The 18884-nt window shown below is 40.3% G+C and overlaps 2 protein-coding genes across 2 annotated transcripts; one reads left to right on the top strand and one right to left on the bottom strand.

The window, feature by feature from the left end:
• Positions 1 to 5887: 5887 nt before the first annotated feature.
• LOC101159907 (serine/threonine-protein kinase NIM1) lies at positions 5888 to 14341 on the bottom strand. Its single transcript, XM_004068436.5, has 4 exons — positions 14183 to 14341; positions 10889 to 11191; positions 10357 to 10625; positions 5888 to 8654 (listed from the first exon to the last, which is right to left on the bottom strand). Exons 1-4 carry the CDS (start codon positions 14202 to 14204, stop codon positions 7902 to 7904), a joined length of 1347 nt encoding a protein of 448 aa, XP_004068484.2. The 5' UTR covers positions 14205 to 14341; the 3' UTR covers positions 5888 to 7901.
• Positions 14342 to 15738: 1397 nt separating this feature from the next.
• Positions 15739 to 17980, top strand: pole4 (polymerase (DNA-directed), epsilon 4, accessory subunit). The gene is made up of 4 exons (XM_004068363.5): positions 15739 to 16138; positions 16275 to 16359; positions 17656 to 17697; positions 17810 to 17980. Exons 1-4 carry the CDS (start codon positions 15905 to 15907, stop codon positions 17821 to 17823), a joined length of 375 nt encoding a protein of 124 aa, XP_004068411.1. The 5' UTR covers positions 15739 to 15904; the 3' UTR covers positions 17824 to 17980.
• The last annotated feature ends 904 nt before the right edge of the window (positions 17981 to 18884 follow it).

Here is an 18884-nt window from a genome sequence, read left to right as displayed (position 1 = left end):
CGTTAAAGTGCCTAGGATAGCACAAGGGTTAAGTATCACATGCAGCAGCAATCACATGCGGTTAGAAAGGCATTAGTACTCGCATCTTAATAATGACTAGAGTGTGGCGTAAAGGCACCGTACACACACTAACCCAACCCTTTAAGGTTACGTGTGTGTAACTTATATTTGTCTTTCAAATAATTCATGATACACTTACCACACACGTGACAATGACACGTACCATTTTATGATGTCTTTAAGGTGGCCACACGGGTCTCATAGGAACTGCAAAACACACCTGCGCTCCCTTTAAGATGCAGCCGCTCTTCTCTACGACCGTCCACGGGCCCTGGCCGCTCAAAAAAACAGACGGGTCAACTCCTCATAGGGGCCCATGTGACTCAAGCCAAAAACTTTTGTGTTTACCGACGCGTTTGACCCTCCGTGACTCTTCACACATTGAATCAATTCACGTAATTCCAACTGATTCAGACTTGGTGAAAAGCAGCTTTGTGCTGACATTCAACAGCGTACAGTGTGGAAAGGTTTTCTCTGCGTCTGAATCTTATGGATTTATGTCAACAGCAAAAACACTAAAGAGTTACGATTTTAAAAACATTCACCGTGCGGACAGAGAGACACTAGGCACGGATCAGCCGCAGAGTTATGTCACGGCGTGAAAACCACTTACCTTATTTAACAGCGAACAACAGCTGGTTTCACCGGTTCCTGAATCGCTGTGACCGAGGTTTGTGCTCCTGTACGGAGAAAATATCCTGAAACGCTGAGAAAGATCGTCGCAGAGACTAATTATGATCTGGAGCAGGTGTTTGATATGATCGAAACCGGCTTCTTCTGGAAGAAGCGATGCTGCCGGGCTGACACGCCGTGCCCGATGCTCAAATGGCGCTCAACTGATGAAGGAGGAATCACGGGCTCCTGGTAAAGTACGGTACAGTCTATTGCTCTGAAAAAAAAATATTCCAATGTCTTTTTAGAAAGCGCCAGAAATGTGTCAGAGGGGTTTTTGATAAGTAAAGATTGATGACGGACATACTTCGGCCGCAGGAGTGTGGAGTGGTTCTCCGTATTCGCAGATTCTGGGTTTTCGCGGGTGTTTCCGCTCCTTAACCTCCACGAATAATGGGAAACGCTGCAGTTGCAATTAGAATACAATTAAATGTAACCTATTTGATTTAAAGGGCATATGTAGTCATCCCAAGGTTATAGAGCTAGGATCCATCATGGATACCCCCTCCCGCCCCCGGCACCAAACTGTAGAGGTGCTGACCAGCTCCTTCAGCACCAGGCTGTTACCCCCACAGTGCAAGAAGGAGCTGCTGCAGGTCATCCCCCCCCACAGCCATCAAACTGTACGTTAAAGTGACACTCTACGGACCCACGGCTGTTTTTCATTCACTCATGTATTTATTTACTGTTGTTTTCAGTTGTTTTTCTGTTCCTTAACGGTTGTTTTTTGGCGTGTATTTTCTACTTTTTTATATTTTGTTTGAATTTAATTTACTTTGTCGTAAATAACAGGTTTTTTGCAGATGTTCTTCTCTTTTATTTATTATGGTTCTGTTGTTCTGTAAATACACTGGAGGTCACTTTATCTTTTGGTGAATGTCATTTTTGCTGCAGCAGATAAGTAAATTTCCCCATCATGGGATAAATAGAGTTATCTAATCCAATCTAATCTAATGTATAGAGGTAGTACATATGTATGGGCAGTCCGCCCAAACTGACAGCGATGACATGTTTTTGGTCTGTGCATGCGCAGAGAGGTACATTTACAGACACCGGCAACAGCATCCTTGGGATTGTGGAGCAAGACTTCCGGTTCTGGATTAACGAACGGACACGCTTTGGCCGCCGGCTGCTCTCTCAAAGATTTTACCTGAAACTGTGTTGGTAAGGCATTGATATCAGATGTAAAGTTATGAACCGGATAATGATACTTTATGTCATAAAATGGTTACGGTAGAATAGGGGTGGGATTATAGAAGTTCAATCTTTGATATTTTATCTAATTATCCTAAATTTAATACGTCTTTGTATGAATGTATGAATGCTTATTGTTTAGTTTTGTGCATTATTCCTTGATTGCTTGAAATAAACCATTTCAAATCAAATCAAATCAATTTAGGATTTTTCCAGGTTTCACCATCATCTACAGTTTTATTTATGTTGTTTTATTTTACAATTTGGGTAATAGAACAAGTTTTATATGGTGAAATCTGTTGTCAATTATTATTATTATTATTATTATTATTATTATTATTATTATTAACAGCAGTTTTTTTATTTTTAGGGGGGTAATGAGGTGCAGATTCACTAGGTTCATCTGAAGCAATGCTGCCATTCATAAAAAGAAGTGGAAAACATGGAAGTACCTGCTGAAAGATTCACCTGAGATTCAGAGATCTGATGAGATTTTAGTTTGATGCATCCTCTGGAGTCAGTCAAGGGTTTCAAACAAAGTCACATACTTAACCGAATGAGTAATCTGGTTAAACAAAAATGGTTGAAGTTGGAATAACAGAAAACTGGGCTAGAAACAATGAAGCAGAGTTTTCATCCTGAACTCGTCTGCTCGCCGTTACATTTGGGATTATAAAGGTTTTCAAACTCTGAAAGCGTTACTAAAAGGAGATTTATCTTACAGCTCTCCAGTTCTTTCCCTCCGTCTCACCTTTGACAAAGTGAGTAAAAGTTTTTATGATTTTTTTTTTTGGATGAGACCTGCCTGTCCGTTTGCTGCCAAGCCAAAGAACAGAAAGCCGTTTATCTTTCCTTTTAGGAGAATCAATCGCAGAGGCACGTCCGATCTTGCTGTAGATCTGCTCTGCAAGACAAATATTTTGGTTTGGTTTTTTTCAGCCTTCAAAGGCATTAAATTAGACAACAGCTCCAGGCACGGTCTCAGATTGCACAACAGTAGAATAAGCAACCAGTCATGCTCTGATTGATGTAAAGAAAGGGACATGTGTGACTCACTCCTCATTCACTATTTAAAGATAAATCTCCACGAAGGGTTACGAGGTGTAAGTAATCAGGAAGACCATAAACTGCTCTTACACAAATTTACATTTACAGAGTTTTTCAAGCCCAAAAATGTGTTTGATGAGCCAGCAGGAGATCTGAAGTTGTCCTCAGGAATGAGCCTTAACTGCAAACTACACTCACTTTATGGGTCCACCTCACTAGTACCTGGTTTGACCTCCTTTTGTCTTCAGAACTGCTTTAACCCTTGGTGCCATAGATTCAACAAGGTTCTGGAAACATTCCTCAGAGAGTTTGGTCCATGTTGACATGACAGCAACACACAGTTGCTGCAGGTTTGTCTGCTGAACATTCATGATGCCGATCTCCCGTTCCACCATATCCCAAAGGTTCTCCATTGGGTTCTGGTGACTGTGGAGGCCGTTTGAGTCCAGAGAACTCATGGTCATGTTCCAGAAACCAGTCTGAGATGATTCCAGCTTTATGACTTGGAGCCTTATCCTGCTGGAAGTAGCATCAGAAGATGGTCCACTGTGGTCAGAAAGGGATGGATATGGTCAGCAACAATACTCAGGTAGGCTGTGGCATTGGAACCATGCCCCACACCATGACACCACCACCACCAGTCTGAACCGTTGATACAAGGCAGGATGGATCCATGCTTTCATGTTGTTGACGCCAAATTCTGACCCTACCATCTGAATGTGGCAGCAGAAATGGAGACTCATCAGAACAGACAACGTGTTTCCATCTTCTATGGTCCAGTTTTGGTGAGTCTGTGGGAATCGTAGCCTCAGTGGTACCCAGTGTGATCTTCTGCTGCTGTAGTCCATCTGCCTCCAGGTTGGACATGTTGTGTGTTCAGAGATGCTCTTCTGCAGACCTCGGTTGGAATCAGTGGTTCTTTGAGTTCCTGTCTTTCTATCATCTGGAACCAGTCTGGTCGTTCTCCTCTGAACTCTGGCATCAACGAGACATTTCTGTCCACAGAACTGCTGCTCACTGGATATTTCCTCTTTTTCTGATCATTCTCTGTAAACCCTAGAGATGGTGGTGGGTGAAAATCCTAGTAGCAGTTTCTGAAATCTTCATACCAGCCTGTCTGGCACCAACAACCACGTTCAAAGTCACTTCAGTCACCGTTCTTCTTCATTCTGATGCTCACTGTAACCTGTAGCAGATCGTCTGGACCAGGTCTAGGTACTGCCATGTGATTGGCTGGTTAGAAATGTCCATGAAAGTGGACAGGTGTGCTTTCTAAAGTGGTTTGATCATTACAAAGATTTAAAACCTTGTTTTTAAATGATTTTAAAAGATATTCTACGTTTAAAGTTGTTTGAACTTCTCTTTGCTCTACACATTTCCAGGGTTCTTCTCAAAATCAGCACAGTAACTTTTTTGTCTCATTAAGATCCGAGATCTAGAAATGAGGAAATTACCAGTAAAATAAGTAAAAATAATTTTGCTCCATACTTTTCACAGTAGAAAAAACTTGATTTAAAGGGTCTATATCCTATTTTTCTTAAGCCTTATATAGCAAACACCCATGTACATGATGGTATATTACCTTTGGCACACAAAAGAACAATGTTTTTTTTAAAATATTTGTTATTTTCCTGAGTTCTTCTCCTAATTGGAAGCAAGAGGACTCGATCTCTGAGGCCGCTAGCTCCACGGAGAAAGTGGGTGTGTGTGTTAGCCTGGGGGCGGGGCTGACAGCACAGACTCTTCTAGGAAAGGGGCGGGTCCTCACTTTGTGATGTCACAATCTGAGAACCTGCTTGTTTTCGTAGGCTGGGAGGGGCTGGAGCTCAGAGAGCAGGTTTTTAGAGGAATACTCAGAAATGTGTGAACGGATCAAAATACCACCTCAGGGTTTCTTTTCCTGAAGAATAAAATACCCTTAAAAGCTTAAAAAGTTGATTTTGCATGAGATAGGCCCTTTTACGCTAAAAAAACTGTAATTTTAAGGATGTTCAATTAATGTTTGACTGGCATTCATTGTCATTATTATGTAAAACAAAAATTTAGTTTTTTTTTCTGTGAATAAGTGCTAGTTTTAAATTTATGATGATTTGTTAAGAAGGGCCGATTTGTACTAAGATTCTCTTTTTGTTCACATTTTGTTCTGAAATGAGCCATCTCCACCTGTTACACAAGTTTTTTCTCACTGTAATCAAAATGAACTACAATGAGGTACATCAAAAACGTGAAAATTAAAAACTCTTTTCTTAGAACTAATAAAAGAAATACTGATTATCGAGATAATAGAATGTAATTTTTAGAAATTCAATTTAACAATGAACTTTTTTGGAATATTTTCCGCTTTTCAATGCAAAATTTAGATTTTGATTTCTTGTTTTAATATTTCTTGTTAAGTAAACATATCCTGCTGCACAGATGGATAATTTTACTTCTTTCTAGTCATTTTCTTAAGATTATTGTTCTTTTCCTTCTTTAGGCTTCCTCCTTTTTTGCATATGGTTTTAAAGATGTCCCTGTGATAATCTTATTATGATGGAAAAATGAGGATTTCAAACTAGATGGCTGGACTTGAAGAATGAAAACACAGTTCATGCGCTGCACAATCAGCTTAAAGATGTACTTTTGAGAAACTGGGTCATTCAATTTTAATGAAACTTCCGAAGTTGTTTAAGTTTGTCAAAATATTTTCCCCCAGAGACCTGAATTACTTTCGTGAGAAAACCCTGAGTCTGTGGTCCAAATGCGTTTTTGTTTGTGGATTTTGGATTTTTGACCAAGTTTTTACATTTCTGAAAGCCGCTCCAGATGTTTGGCGCTCAGACCTCAGAGCGCACACCAAACAGATGACGAGCATGTTTTATTTGCAAACCTCTGCTGTGAACATCTCAATCTCTGCTGTCAAGATGCACACAGAACGCTTTAAGGACTTTATTGACTGGTGTTAACTATTTCCCATGTGAAAGAAAACTTTGAAGCAAAAACCAGTTTCCTAAGTGAGCAGCAAACCGTTTTTTCTGCTTTTTTTCTTCTTTTTTTTGGCACTTTTTCATGCGTAGATAATGTCATTCATGTTTGGTCTTGCCAAAACACAAAGTGTACAAGTTCCTGTGTGAACAGGCCGCCGGTTGAGGTTCCACAGCAATATTGCAAAATTCTGTTCTTGTCGTGGAGCCAGTCACCTAAATGAATAAACAAGAAGGATAATAAAAAGAAGGAAGGATACCAGGGGACTTGAAGATAACAGGGACCGAGCGATGTCTGCAGAACTATCAAGAACAAATCCAAACTGCATGAGAACCAAAGAAGAAGCATTCTGAAAACTGATCTTCAATTTAGAGGAAAGACAAGTTCTGCGTTATCATCTGAACTCACAGAACAGCTCATTAACGAGAAAACGCTTGACATTCCTCCAAATGAGCTTCAGAGAACCAGCCAATAAATCAAAGTTATATTAATCTCCAAGGATTACAAACAAACAAGGAAGCATTTCATGTCCAAAAATAACCACCCCCCCTCCCTCGCCTGCAGAAGAATGTCCAGCTACCGCTGCACACATACATTTTTTTATTTCTTTTTTGAAAGCCTGACCATGTTGGGACCATGATTGTAATCCAGCTTGGCGTGAGGTTGAGGCCAACAATCATGAAGCATTCATCACTTGAGCACGAAAACAAACCATATTTATCGGACATAGTTAGAGTGAAAGGAAGCAGAACAGAAATGAGCATTCCAGTTATTTCTGTCGCATAAAAAAAACTCATCGCCACTTTTCAAGCATCCGACCTTTGTTCTTTAGATTCAAACCCGCCAAAACAGATTGAAGAGAGAGCCGTTGTTGGGTTTATAGTATATTCCAGTTGACGTATACTGAAGCATGTTCTCCGTTTGTTGGGATTAAAGACTCGGATTATTTCAGGAGCTTGATGTGGGATTGGAGGATGCTGATGCCCATTTACAGATTGATTAAATGATGCGTCATTAAGACGTTTGCCGTGATGTAACCACATGACAGAGCTAGTTACTGGAGAGGCCTCATCCTCCACGTGTCCTAAATGACTAACACGCATGGGGACGCGGGCGTGAGATGGGTTTTCTTTGTAGCCGTTTTTTACACTGGCCCTGAAGTCCAAATCAAATCAATCAATGTAAAAAAATATCATAGAATCACAATGACAATTTATAAAAGCGAAGCAAACTAGAAGGAACTGCATTTCCAGAAGAAAAGGCAGGGTTGGATGCTGTATTTCTGAATAAGAATAAAACTTAAATGGTAACAATTAGCACAAAAAAAAAGAAGAAAGAAATGATCAAAGTTGACAATAACAGAACAGAAATATTTGTGAAAAATGCCAGAGCCGGGTATCGAACCAGCGAGCTTCTGCTCCAAGGATTCCCCATGGATTTCAATGGAGGCAGAAATCCTGGAAAATATTAAATGGTGGAAGATACTATAATAAAGAAAGAGAAACAGGAAAACAATAATTAACACATAATTAAAATAGTATTCAAATTTTAGAAATCAAAACAAAATTCCCAAAACCAAAATGTAATTCCAAATAAAGGAAAAAAACGAAAGTGAAAGTGGAAAAAACAGGTATTAAGGGTTATCACTGATTGGATGATGACGTTAATTCACCTTTCAACTTTCTTCAAAACTTAAACATCATCATCCAATCAATGACATCCCATAATACTTACTTTTCCTGTTTCTTATTCTGTTTCATTTTTAATCTTTCATTGATTTCTGTAAAATAGTTTTGCTTCCCAAAATGTTAACTTTTTGTATTTTGGTTTCTGGAATTTTGTCGTGATTGTGAAAATGTAACGTTTTATTGTTCGTTGTTTTGCTTTTTTATTCGTTGTTCCGGTCTTTAATTGGTTTTCCCATTAAATGATTTGACCTTCAGGGCCACCGTAGTGTTTCCTCATCATAGTATAGCACACACAGCAGTGGGAAGACTTCGGTCGACTGATGCTTCACACCACTTGCTGGGACTCTCGTACTCCTCGGGGTGAAGCACCGAGTATCCCACGGCCTGGACCGACCTCCTCTTCTGAGCCCGGTGCAACAGGATCCGGTACGTTCCCGTAAGCGGGCTTCTGCAGTCTAAGCATTGATTATTCTGGAGATTCACTGCCAAAATACCCAAAGTTGACATCAGGTTTTTCACTTCTTGCTCCTCAGGACTCAGGACCCTGCCAGGCTGAGCGAAATGCGACGGCGACCCCGGCAGAAGCTGGTACGGGCCGGGGTAGTCGATCCCCTTTAACCAAGTGCTGTCTGTGATCTGTGGGACGGTGCAGCGGTCGGCTGGCACGATCCGCAGCATGCCCTTGATGACCAGCTGGCACGGCTCAGGCACATAAGCTGGGATGCTGTAAGCTCCCTGCAGGATGCAGCGCTTCAGCCTCCCCAGGTTCTCCCCGAAAAAGGGCAACGTCGCTGTGACCATGAAGTACAACAGAACCCCCAAAGCCCAGATGTCTGCGTAAAATCCCACGTATCCCTTCTGCCTGAAAAGTTCAGGAGCGGCATACGGCGGCGAGCCGCAGAAATGCGTGAGGAGCTCGCCGGGGCCGGACTGCGTGCTGAAGCCAAAGTCGCCGACTTTGATGCAGTAGCTGGTGGTGTAGAAGATGTTCTCCGGCTTGAGGTCTCTGTGGACGATGTTGCTGTCGTGCTGAAAGACACATTTGGGAAAGTTTGAGCAGGAATAGCAAAGTGAGGACGTTTAATCCCAGGAAAGAGTAAAATCCCACTTTGAGTGTTGACACAGACTTGCACAGCTGGTGTTTCGTCCACGTTATGCAACAGGGTCCTTTTAGAATCATGACTGACAAGAGCCGAGCAGCAGAAAGCAAAACAAAAGTTGCTTCCACCGCTTTAAAATGTTAAAAACCAACATCTTTTCCCCAAGTAGCTTCTCTGTGAAGCTCAAAGAGTCGTGAGGCAATAGATCAAAACCCCTAGGAGACGGTTCATTTGTGGAAGGTCCTAAAGGTGATTTTTTTTGAAAACTCAAGATGGCTCCCTATTCAAGGTCAAAGGTCAATGAAATTTAGGTAGTAGTTGTAAACTTAACCCGGCAGCATTTGTGTGAAAGGATTGTGAAGCTCACTCGAACGAAGGTTTTCCTTGCCACAAAATGCCCGCCAACCTTTAGGTTCTGTGGCCATCCCATAATAATCTTCCAGCTTTCTTTTCATGTTCCCAACACGAGTGTTGTGGTTTTGTTAATAGACTGTGGAATGTTCTGTTTTTGAGTCCCGTTAGAGACTTTGGCCCCGTTCCTTTGTTGACGGTTCCTCTCCGCTGTGATGTCATCATTTTTAGGAGGAATTTGTTTAATATGCTCAAAATGAAACTTTTGCCGTGCAAATTTTTGTGTGTTTGAACCTGTGTGGAGGGTGAAATCTTGGCTCAAAGGCGCAGTAAGAAAGAAAAATTTTGAAAACAAATGCGTCAGACGGTTCAGGCTTCCACGTCGTGCACTGATTTCTGTCATACCATAGTCTGTGTAAATACTCGATTCTGATTGGCTGCTGGGTGTGCATTAAAGGGGATAACGCACAGTGATAACCGCACGCCTAAAAAAAATTAGTTCCAGCATAGCTTAAAAGTTCAATATCACTGCGCCAGCTTCTTTAAAACAAACTTTATCTTCATCATCTGGACAAAAACAAGCGGTAAGAGGAGAACTTTCTCTCTGATCTGATGCTTTATTCAGCATAGATGTATACATACCGTATATAATTATATATACTTCGAAGGCCAATAACCCACGTATACCTTGGTCACTTACAAAAGAAATAAATATTCAGCCAGTTTCTAGGACTTTGTTCTTGTTATTTTTTCGGTTTGTTTTTTTCACAAAAAGTGGACTATTCGTTACGTAGTGCGGTGGAACTGCTCCGACCTCGACTTCAGCGGCAAAGGAAATCAATTTCTATGCTGATGATCACGATGTGTCAATAAAGCATCAGTTCAGAGAGAAAAAAACCTCTTACCGCTTGTTTTTGTCCAGATGATGACGGTAAAGGTTGTTCTAAAGAAGCCGGCGCAGTGATACAGAACATTTCAGCTTTGTGACCGGAACTACTTTTTGAGGCGTGCGGTTATCACTGTGGATTATCTCTTTTTAATGCACACCCAGCAGCCAATCAGAATCGAGTATTCACCCGGACCGTGGCCTAAAATAAGTCATACATCGGTGGTACATGCCTGAAAAGTCCATTAGACATACAAGGATCAATCGTGGACAGCCACACATTTACGGATCACGAAAGACGAAAAATTTCACACGTGGAAACAAAAATGCGCAAAATGTACGTAGTGGCTAGCTGTGTGTCACGGCCTTTACAGTCAGAGTGACTGAAGCTCACCATGTGTTTGATGGCAGAGATGATCTGCGCAAAGACCAGTTTGGCCTCCAGGTCGTTGAGTTTCCCTCTGGTGGTTATCCTGGAGAACAGGTCTCCGCCGCTGCCGTACTCCATGACCAGGTACAGCTTCCTGCTGGTGTCGATCACCTCGTAGAGGCGCACTATGTTGGGATGGCTCAGCTTCTCCATGCAGCTGATCTCGGAGGAGGTCAAAGGCTGGCTTTTCTTATCCAGACGCGTCTTGTCCACGATTTTAACGGCGACTCTTTCTATAAAAAGACGGAGGATTAAAGTCAGTGACGGACTTAAAACAGACTCCTGAGGTGAAAGGGGTCGAGCGGGGGCAGAAGCTTATTGGTGAAGAACACACAGACACCGTTTCCATGGAAACGTTCATTTTCAAATGAAAGATGGTACATTTCTTTATGTTAGATGCTGAGAATTGCTGCTGCAGAAGACAAATTGCAAGAATGAGAATGCCAGTCAGAACAAAAAGGATAAGGATGCAACCAATGACCAGGGGTACCTTTACCTTTTGTTAAGGCGTGGATGCCCAGCTTTACAGTAGAGAAGTTACCCTGACCGATCTCCCCCCGCAGCTCATAGAAACTGACTCTTCGCCCCAGAATCAGCTCGTTGACGACCCTGTCGTTGTGGGCCATGTCGTAAATCACCCTTTCCAGGGGGGTCTGCTTCAGTCTCTCGGCCTCCGTCAGCTGTGGGACGGCACCGGCGGCAGAAGAGGGAGAAAGCAGGGCAGGTTTGTCCGCCTTCGCCGTCTGATCCTTGGATTTTTTCCACATTTTGTGCTTTGGCCATAACCGCGCGTTGACAGCTTTAAAACAAGAGAGGGCGAGAATTCAGACCAAACAGCTGAGGAGCTGCAGGAATAAAATAAAAAAACAGCGTTTGTTAATAACTGCAAATAAAGTAGAATTATATCCAAAAAACTCTCATTCAAGACAAGATTTCTGCTTTGTATTACTTCTTAATAAACTTTCGAAAAACTGTAATTAAAAATAATAAAGAGGACTGAAATGAACCCTATATTCATTCATCCTCTGATCCGTTTTGTTCCTCTCGGGGTCACGGGGCTGCCGGAGGATCCAAATATCCAATTAAAGATCCAAACTTTCCTTCAAAATTTACTTGTTCATAACTTGGGTTGCTTTAGAATTCCGTCACTGCTCGCTACCATTTTGTACTGCTGTCGGGATCTAAGGTTCCAAAATGGAGTGCCCTGGAATTTTCCCAGAAGTCTCTGCGAAAAAACCAGTGTGCACCAATAAATGGCCACCGATCCTCACTAGATTGGCAAAAATAAACCACAATACATTGAATTTAAATTATTTTTTATGTGAAAAAGTTGAGTTTTACTTTATTTTTCTGAAACTCTCCTAGTTTTCGTCATTAGTGGATTCATGAAATGTTCATGTTTATTAGGTTTTACTTCTAGAAATCGATGACGTCATATTTGCCATTAAAAAAAAAGCAGTGGTGTCCGAATTGCTTTTAGAATCCAGTTAACTAGAAAGTCCCGCACTATATGTTTTTTCTAGTAGTTAGGTAGTAGGGAGGGAATTTGGAAATTGTCTGAGTCCAATGTTTTCTGCCCTGTAACTCAAAGTCAGTCCACTCGGGGCAGTAGAAGGGCTTTTTCTGTTCATTTCAAAATGAATACTTTCATGAATGAATCCCATCGAGACGACTGTTGTTGTGATTTTTGGCTATACAAATAAAATTGAATTGAATGAAATCAATTGACTGTATATGAGAACTGGACTGAGTGACTCCTCCCTTCTGGCGTTCCAAACAGGAAGTACCTACTGGCTCCCAGGAGCCAAAATCCCTTAGACTTCTGCAAAGAACTAAACAGCTGTTACTCAGTCGTTCAATTCAATTCTATTAGTCTTATCTCAAATATTCAAGTTATGAACTGACCAATCAGATGCCTCAGGTGCCCGCTGGCCCCCACCTTGAACGTTTGATTGAGAGATTCTCACAAGCCCGCCTTCAGTGGAAGGGTGGTGGACTTCAAACATTCTCACTCCTGATTGGAGACAGCGGTTGCCATAGAAACGTCGACTCAGACCGACTTGGACCAATCACCACCGTCGTCCGGCTCCAGCATGGCGACGTCCGCACCGCAGACAAATGGCGTCTGATTTGGCTTCGTTTGGCTGGAGCCGGAAGTAAGGCAGTGACTTTCTATGGGCGATATCACACTCGCTCAGTCCAGTCCTTTTCTACAGTCGTAGGTGAAATCTCAAAAAGAGTTTTTGCGGGAAATGTTTTATTTTCAAAACTTTATGGTGACAATGACTGATGTATTGTTATTCATTTGTTTTACATTACTACTTGGTGTATTCAAAGAAAGCTGCATTTGTTGATAATTCATTTTTGATAGTTAAGTCACAGCACGGTGGATCAAATATGAGACAGTGGGTAAATTAGGGGATTTTGTCCTTAACAAACTAATATTGTTGTGAGCAAAAACTGAATAATGACCTAACAAATCCTAATTGGTACTATTAATATCACAAATAATTAGATTGCAATTTTATCAAAAACATCTTAACCCCCCCCCCGTTCTTTAATCCAGAGGATTTACGGGGTTAAATAAGAAAACACCCTGAGATTCCTGTCTGCATTTTATTGTTCCCAATTGTCAAATGTCTGACACCACACAGCAGCCCAAAGCCATTTTTTGAAGATTTAAAATCCCTTCATTCTGGACTTGTGGGTCAGAACATTAGCTGGAAACTTCTCTGCTCCTTATTTCCAGATCTGATTCTTGGACTGAGATCTATGTCTTTCCGGGCCTTCGTTCTTCTCTCCCTGCACAATAGTTTCTCTCTTTTTGCCAACTTTACGGCGAGTTTCCTGCCGTTTTCCAGGAAACGGCTGATTGCAGCAGGATTAAATAAAGAGCCGTGGCTGCAGGGTCAAAGCTGCTCTGCTCGTGTGCCAGAAAACCTTCAGAATAACAGAGCAGCGCTTTTTTGCAGGTTTCAAACTAAGTCTGCTGTCTGTACTGTGATGGTAGCGTGCCACCTCCAGGGCAATGTGGGTTAAATTTAGCACAGGGCTGGCTAAAGTCCTGGAATGGCTTGGATTACTTGCTTCTTTTAGTCTGAGTATTAGTGAGCCACTTCTGTTTGGAGAAAGCCATTCAGACGATTACTTGAGAAAACCTGAAATAAGGTCACAGTCAGAAACCCCTTAAGTCATAAATACAGTAGCATATGAGTATAGCACTGCTGTCATTTTGTCCATAAACCTGGAAATAAATAAAAGCAATAACTGATGTTTCAATATTTGCATTTCACAATAAAGAATAAAACGTTCTGGACTCTCTGTGAAGATAAAAAACTTAAATCAGACGACCTTTTGAAGTCTTTTTCTACTTCAGAACCATCCTGGATGGATGAGAGTTTTAATAGACAAAATGTTTTCACTATAAGTTTAACTCAGATAAAATAATGTCACTTGTTTCAACTTTACAATAAACTCATCCACCGAATAAGTAAATGCATGAATTGAAAACTGTCCATTTATAAATCTGAGCGTTATTTCTATAAAATTAATCTAATTTGCAGTTGTCATCGACTGTATAGCATCGAAGAAAAACTTGTAACTAATGTTGAAATGCAAGTTAAAAGCATTTGATGTTCTTACAATTACTTTTGCTTTTTATTAAATATGACAAATAAGAAAAATAATGCAACCTTTAAACAATTTCTAAGCAAGTAATGAATCACATCCAACCACTTTTCACTGTTAAAAAAATAAATTAAAAAAGTAGATAAAATTGCTTTAAAGTTACCTGGATTTTGTGGATCCTTCATCTCCGTCGCGGCCGCTCTAATACCTGACTGTGACCAAACGTGAAGGAGCTTCAGAGGCTCAATCGCTCCTCACAATCCTATTAATGCAGTGTATTAGGGAACTGCACATCATGTTCTCCGGAACGAACTGTCCCTCATGGAAAACGCTGAAATGATCATTTCAATGCCTGAACCGCAGTCGATCACATTTATGCACTAAAGTCTGTTTCTTACTGTGAAATAAAATCAGATGACCTCAGAATGAGGCAGCACCGGATCTATTCTTTTTTTTTTAAAGTCAAATACATGAACACAAAAACATCCGCAGCAAAAGAAAAACATGTGAAAAAAACATTACATCATTTAAAGAAATTATATACATTTCTTTTTTGGTTTTAAATTTAAAAAATGGGAAAAATGAGAAAAGGGGTTTCTGTCCTCGTCATTTATTTTCTTTACAAAAAAAATTAAAAAGGAATAAATCAAGCGAATATATATTTTTAAACATATTTTTAAATTAGACCCCAAAGTTGAGGAGAAGTTATATCTACCTGCAGCCCCCATGTATAGCAATCAAATGCAGTGTCGTTAACAGCCTGCAGGGCGGAGCTCTTCGGAGTGCAAAGTTAAAAAAAACAACTGCAAAGTTTCTTGTTTCTAATATTGGCATTTGAACATATTATCTGTCATTTCCTAAGCATTATTCTATACACAATAATTCTAAAGGAAATAAGAGGCTGCAGAATTGTATTTTGTGTGTCTGAGCAACAGAAAACCAACATTTTTATGTTTATACAATTGAAATTAAAATGGCTAAATACAGTCTGTTTCATTGCAAAACACTTTCCTCTTAAAAAAAGGTAAAGAGTTTAGAGGCAACAGCACAGCAGTTCTGATAAAGTCTTTTTTCTTTTCTTGAGTAAAAAACACATGTTTAAATATAGATGCTCAATAAAATGACCAAAAAAAAGTTAAAGAAATGTCTTCTGACAACATAATTGAAAAATATTTACAGTTTTCATAAAACTTAATTTGCGTTTTCTTTGCAACATTTTAACTTTTTTATTGGGTATGCAAAATTAGGGGCAATGTACAGTAAGGAAACTTTAAATAAAAACAGATTAAATGAAAAAATAAAATACATAATAATCAAAAGAAAAGAGTACCAGATATTTTCAAACCGTTTTTGTCAGGTAGTTTCGGGAGTAATTTTTAAATTTCTCTTTGTTTAGATTGTTGCTTTTAACAGCTTTATATTTAGCTTCACTTTGCTGCCACCTTGTGGACATTTTGTTTATTGGTGTTTTGTTAATTTATTTTTAACCCACTTTTTTCTTTTATCTACTAATCTTAATGAAAAGATTAAATTATATTCACCAAATTTATTTGAAAGAGTCTTACAGCTGATAAACATTTGACTGAGCCACTGAGTTGTCGGTAGTTGGGCGGTAACATTGTTTGAGTGGCAGTCACGTTTGACCAATCATACGGCTTTGTTGTCCAATCTGTCCAATCATTGACTTGAAAGCGTTGGCGGGACCAAAGGAAACTGACCAATAGGGATGCAGTGCCTCTACTAGACCGGAAGCACATGCTGGCGCGCTGCTGTTCGCCTTCGTTTGTTACTTTTATCTTTGTCATGAAGTTAGAAAGCTTAATAAATATCCGCGCGTCTGTTTTTTGATCACTTTTTGGTGGGGGGGAAAATAACTCCCCGTTCAATGGCAGCGCTCGTCTCCTCTACGGAGCAGGAGTCTGACAGGTGCGGGAGTGAGGAGGAGAACCGCGGAGTGGAAGCGGGGGACGGGGGCCAGCAGCAGCAGACGGGTCCCGCCGCACCCGGCGGCAGCCGCCTGTCCAAACTCCCGCTGGCTCGCATCAAAGCCCTGATGAAAACCGACCCAGACGTGTCCCTCGCCAGCCAAGAGTCTGTGTTTATCATCGCCAAAGCCACGGTGAGTCCCTGAACCCGCAGCCCGCTCCGCGAGGAGAAGGTTCGGCCCCGCACGGCACCATGGGATGCTATGATGGTCAGAGGTGATGATGATGATGATGATGATGATGGTGATGTTTCTCTCTTCTTCCTACCAGGAGTTGTTCGTTGAGATGATCGCCAAAGATGCTCTGGTTTACGCCCAGCAAGGGAAGAGGAAAACTCTGCAGAGGAAGGACCTGGGTAAGGCCTGAGGACGCTCCACATCTCTGCATTGTGCTCGATATTTGCCGAACTAGTGAGCATCATTTTCGCAGAGACTTCTGGGAAGTTTCTAGGGCACTGGAGTTTGGAATTGTAGGTTGTGTCCAAATTCCTTCCCTACTCACCAGATAACGCATTCGCCATGTTGTAGTGCTGTCTGAATCTACAATCTCCCAAATCCAGAGTCCTAGAAATTTCCCAGAAGTCTCTGCCAAAAACCAGCGTGCATCAATGCTCACTAGATCAGCGAATATAGACCACAATGCATTGCGTCGGAACGATTTTTGCCAAAAAATGTATTTTTTGTTAAACTATCAACATTTTTATCTTCAGAAGACATAATAAATAATCGTCATAAAACGCTCATATTAATTAGATTTTAACTTTGTGGAATCGATATTTGAAGCAGTGAGCCTGGTCTCCGAATTTCTTTTCAAATCCAGGGCACTACATAGAGCCGCTCTATAGTTTTTTAGTAGTTAGGGGTTAGGGCGGGAATTCAGAAACAACCTATAAATCAAACCAGAGTATAAGTCAAATAATAATGATAAAAAAGAAGAAATAATTATGTAGAAGTCGCACTTTGGGGAGAAATTAATTTAACAAAACACGGTAAAAAATACCAGACATTTCATCTTAAAATAAATAGCAGGTATAGACTGAATATTTACAACTTCACTACTGTAAAAGTATTTAGTTTGATGACAAATAGGAGGAATCTATTCAAATTAGTGAAACATATGAACAGTTGTTCAGATAACCATGACATAAAGAACATGCTAACAAGAGCGGCGTAAGACTGAGCGGCGCTTCTTCACTGTCAGTAACAAACATCTACAGAACACATCTGGCTCCAAACTCTGGATGGCTCCAATATCGCTCGCCATTTCTGTTGCACCGCTCATGCTAGGTTGAGGGGCTGTATGTAAGAGAGTATGTAAACAGAGAACTCTCAGACACGGTTAGGGAATGGGTTGCTATGGCCCAAGGCCCCGCCCACAACTCGCAGGTGAATTTCTACTGAACTCCTGCCACTCTACAGAAAATATGTCCACGAAACAACAAACAAACAAAAAACGGCATCATTATAATTGAAAGACGGTTTTGAAAATGGATCAACAGATGATCGGAGTGGGACAGTAGAATAAACAAATGAACATTAAATTCATTAAAATTCAAACATATTTAGTTTCTTTTTTGTGTTTCATTTGACAAACTTCAGTGGTTTCTCCTCCTGAGTTTCATTCGTTTGTTGTTGTTTTGTTGTCCCTGCAGACAACGCAATAGAGGCCGTAGACGAGTTTGCATTTCTTGAAGGTAAAAAAACCCACGTTCTTTCTGCACATGCATGTTACTGACAGCGTGTGCACAGGAACATTTCATTGACATGTTTGTGCATCCGGTAACTGTATCATTTTTTTCTCTGCAGGCACGCTGGACTAGAGACGACCGGCTTGACGGGCGGCGCGAGCGAGCGAGCGACTTCCTCCGGTCCGTTTGTGCAGAGACAAAAAGCTCTTCTGCTTAAGGACTCGTACATATGTACACTGTTGTGTAAATATTTTTGCTAAATTCACTGAAATAAATGCGTTTGAAACTACCGGTTTATTTCTAAAGTCATTCCTTGCTGCATTGTGGGTAAGGTTGGTTGCCAGCATCTTAAAATACATTTAGAATCGTTTTGATTAATAAAGTTTGAAGGAATTAAATTCTTGAACATTTTATAAAAAGAAAAGAAAACAACAGGTTTGTATTTTCAGACAGTCACAACATGATTCTGATTCATTTCCTTGATAAGTTTGTGTTTTCGGAAAGAAACAACTAAAAACTTCCTAAAAGGGTTCAAATCTAAACTGTAAACACCTAAACCTTTATGTTTTATGGACGCTGGATCCTTGGATGCCAGTACTTTATATTAGCTATTGTGAGTCGAAAGTATATTTGGGCTGAGAACATACATGTTTATGTGAAATAAACAGGCCGTCATAGTTTTTGACTTCAGAGTAAAGTCCTGAAATATTGGAATATTTGTTTTTAAAATGGGAATTGGTTCATTTCAAGGAAACAAAAACTTAAGAAAACACACAAAATGATAGATATAGATAAAACTAACTTAAGACAAGTCATGAACTAATAGTAATATAAAAATTACAGAGGAAAATAATAGAAATGCATAGTTTTAAGTATACAAGCATGTGTAAATGACATCATAAATATAATAATTTTCTTCCATACATATTCTACATGACTCATTTAATAGGATAAATATAGACTTTGGTAAATTGCTTAAGGAATGGGGCGAGGAGGGTTCATATTCCAAATAATAGCAAAGATGATTCCAAAAAAGACAAAATACATAATCACTTCAAGTAATAATAACATAAGGTGCTTATTGATTATGATCAGAAAAGATGATTAAATGAGTCCAGAATTCACGGCTGAACCACATGTGGTTATGATGTTAAATGAATGGTTCATATAGAAAGTTCATGAAACATTCATCC

Source organism: Oryzias latipes, chromosome 4 (genome assembly GCF_053564925.1).
Source record: "Oryzias latipes strain Hd-rR chromosome 4, Olatipes_Hd-rR_3.1".
NCBI lineage: Eukaryota > Metazoa > Chordata > Actinopteri > Beloniformes > Adrianichthyidae > Oryzias > Oryzias latipes.
Note: the sequence above shows the minus strand (reverse complement) of the source record. Positions and strands in the feature narration are given on the sequence as shown.

Excerpts from the sequence above, each read along its gene's own strand:
- LOC101159907 (XM_004068436.5), bottom strand. The coding sequence starts at position 14,204 with ATGAAGGATCCACAAAATCCAG. Across the intron at positions 11,192-14,182 it reads GAAGGATCCACAAAATCCAG|CTGTCAACGCGCGGTTATGG; the intron begins GTAACTTTAAAG and ends CTTGTTTTAAAG. Across the intron at positions 8,655-10,356 it reads TCTCTGCCATCAAACACATG|CACGACAGCAACATCGTCCA; the intron begins GTGAGCTTCAGT and ends TGTGTCTTTCAG.
- pole4 (XM_004068363.5), top strand. The coding sequence starts at position 15,905 with ATGGCAGCGCTCGTCTCCTCTACGGAGCAGGAGTCTGACAGGTGCGGG. Across the intron at positions 16,139-16,274 it reads TTATCATCGCCAAAGCCACG|GAGTTGTTCGTTGAGATGAT; the intron begins GTGAGTCCCTGA and ends TCTTCCTACCAG. Across the intron at positions 16,360-17,655 it reads TCTGCAGAGGAAGGACCTGG|ACAACGCAATAGAGGCCGTA; the intron begins GTAAGGCCTGAG and ends TTGTCCCTGCAG.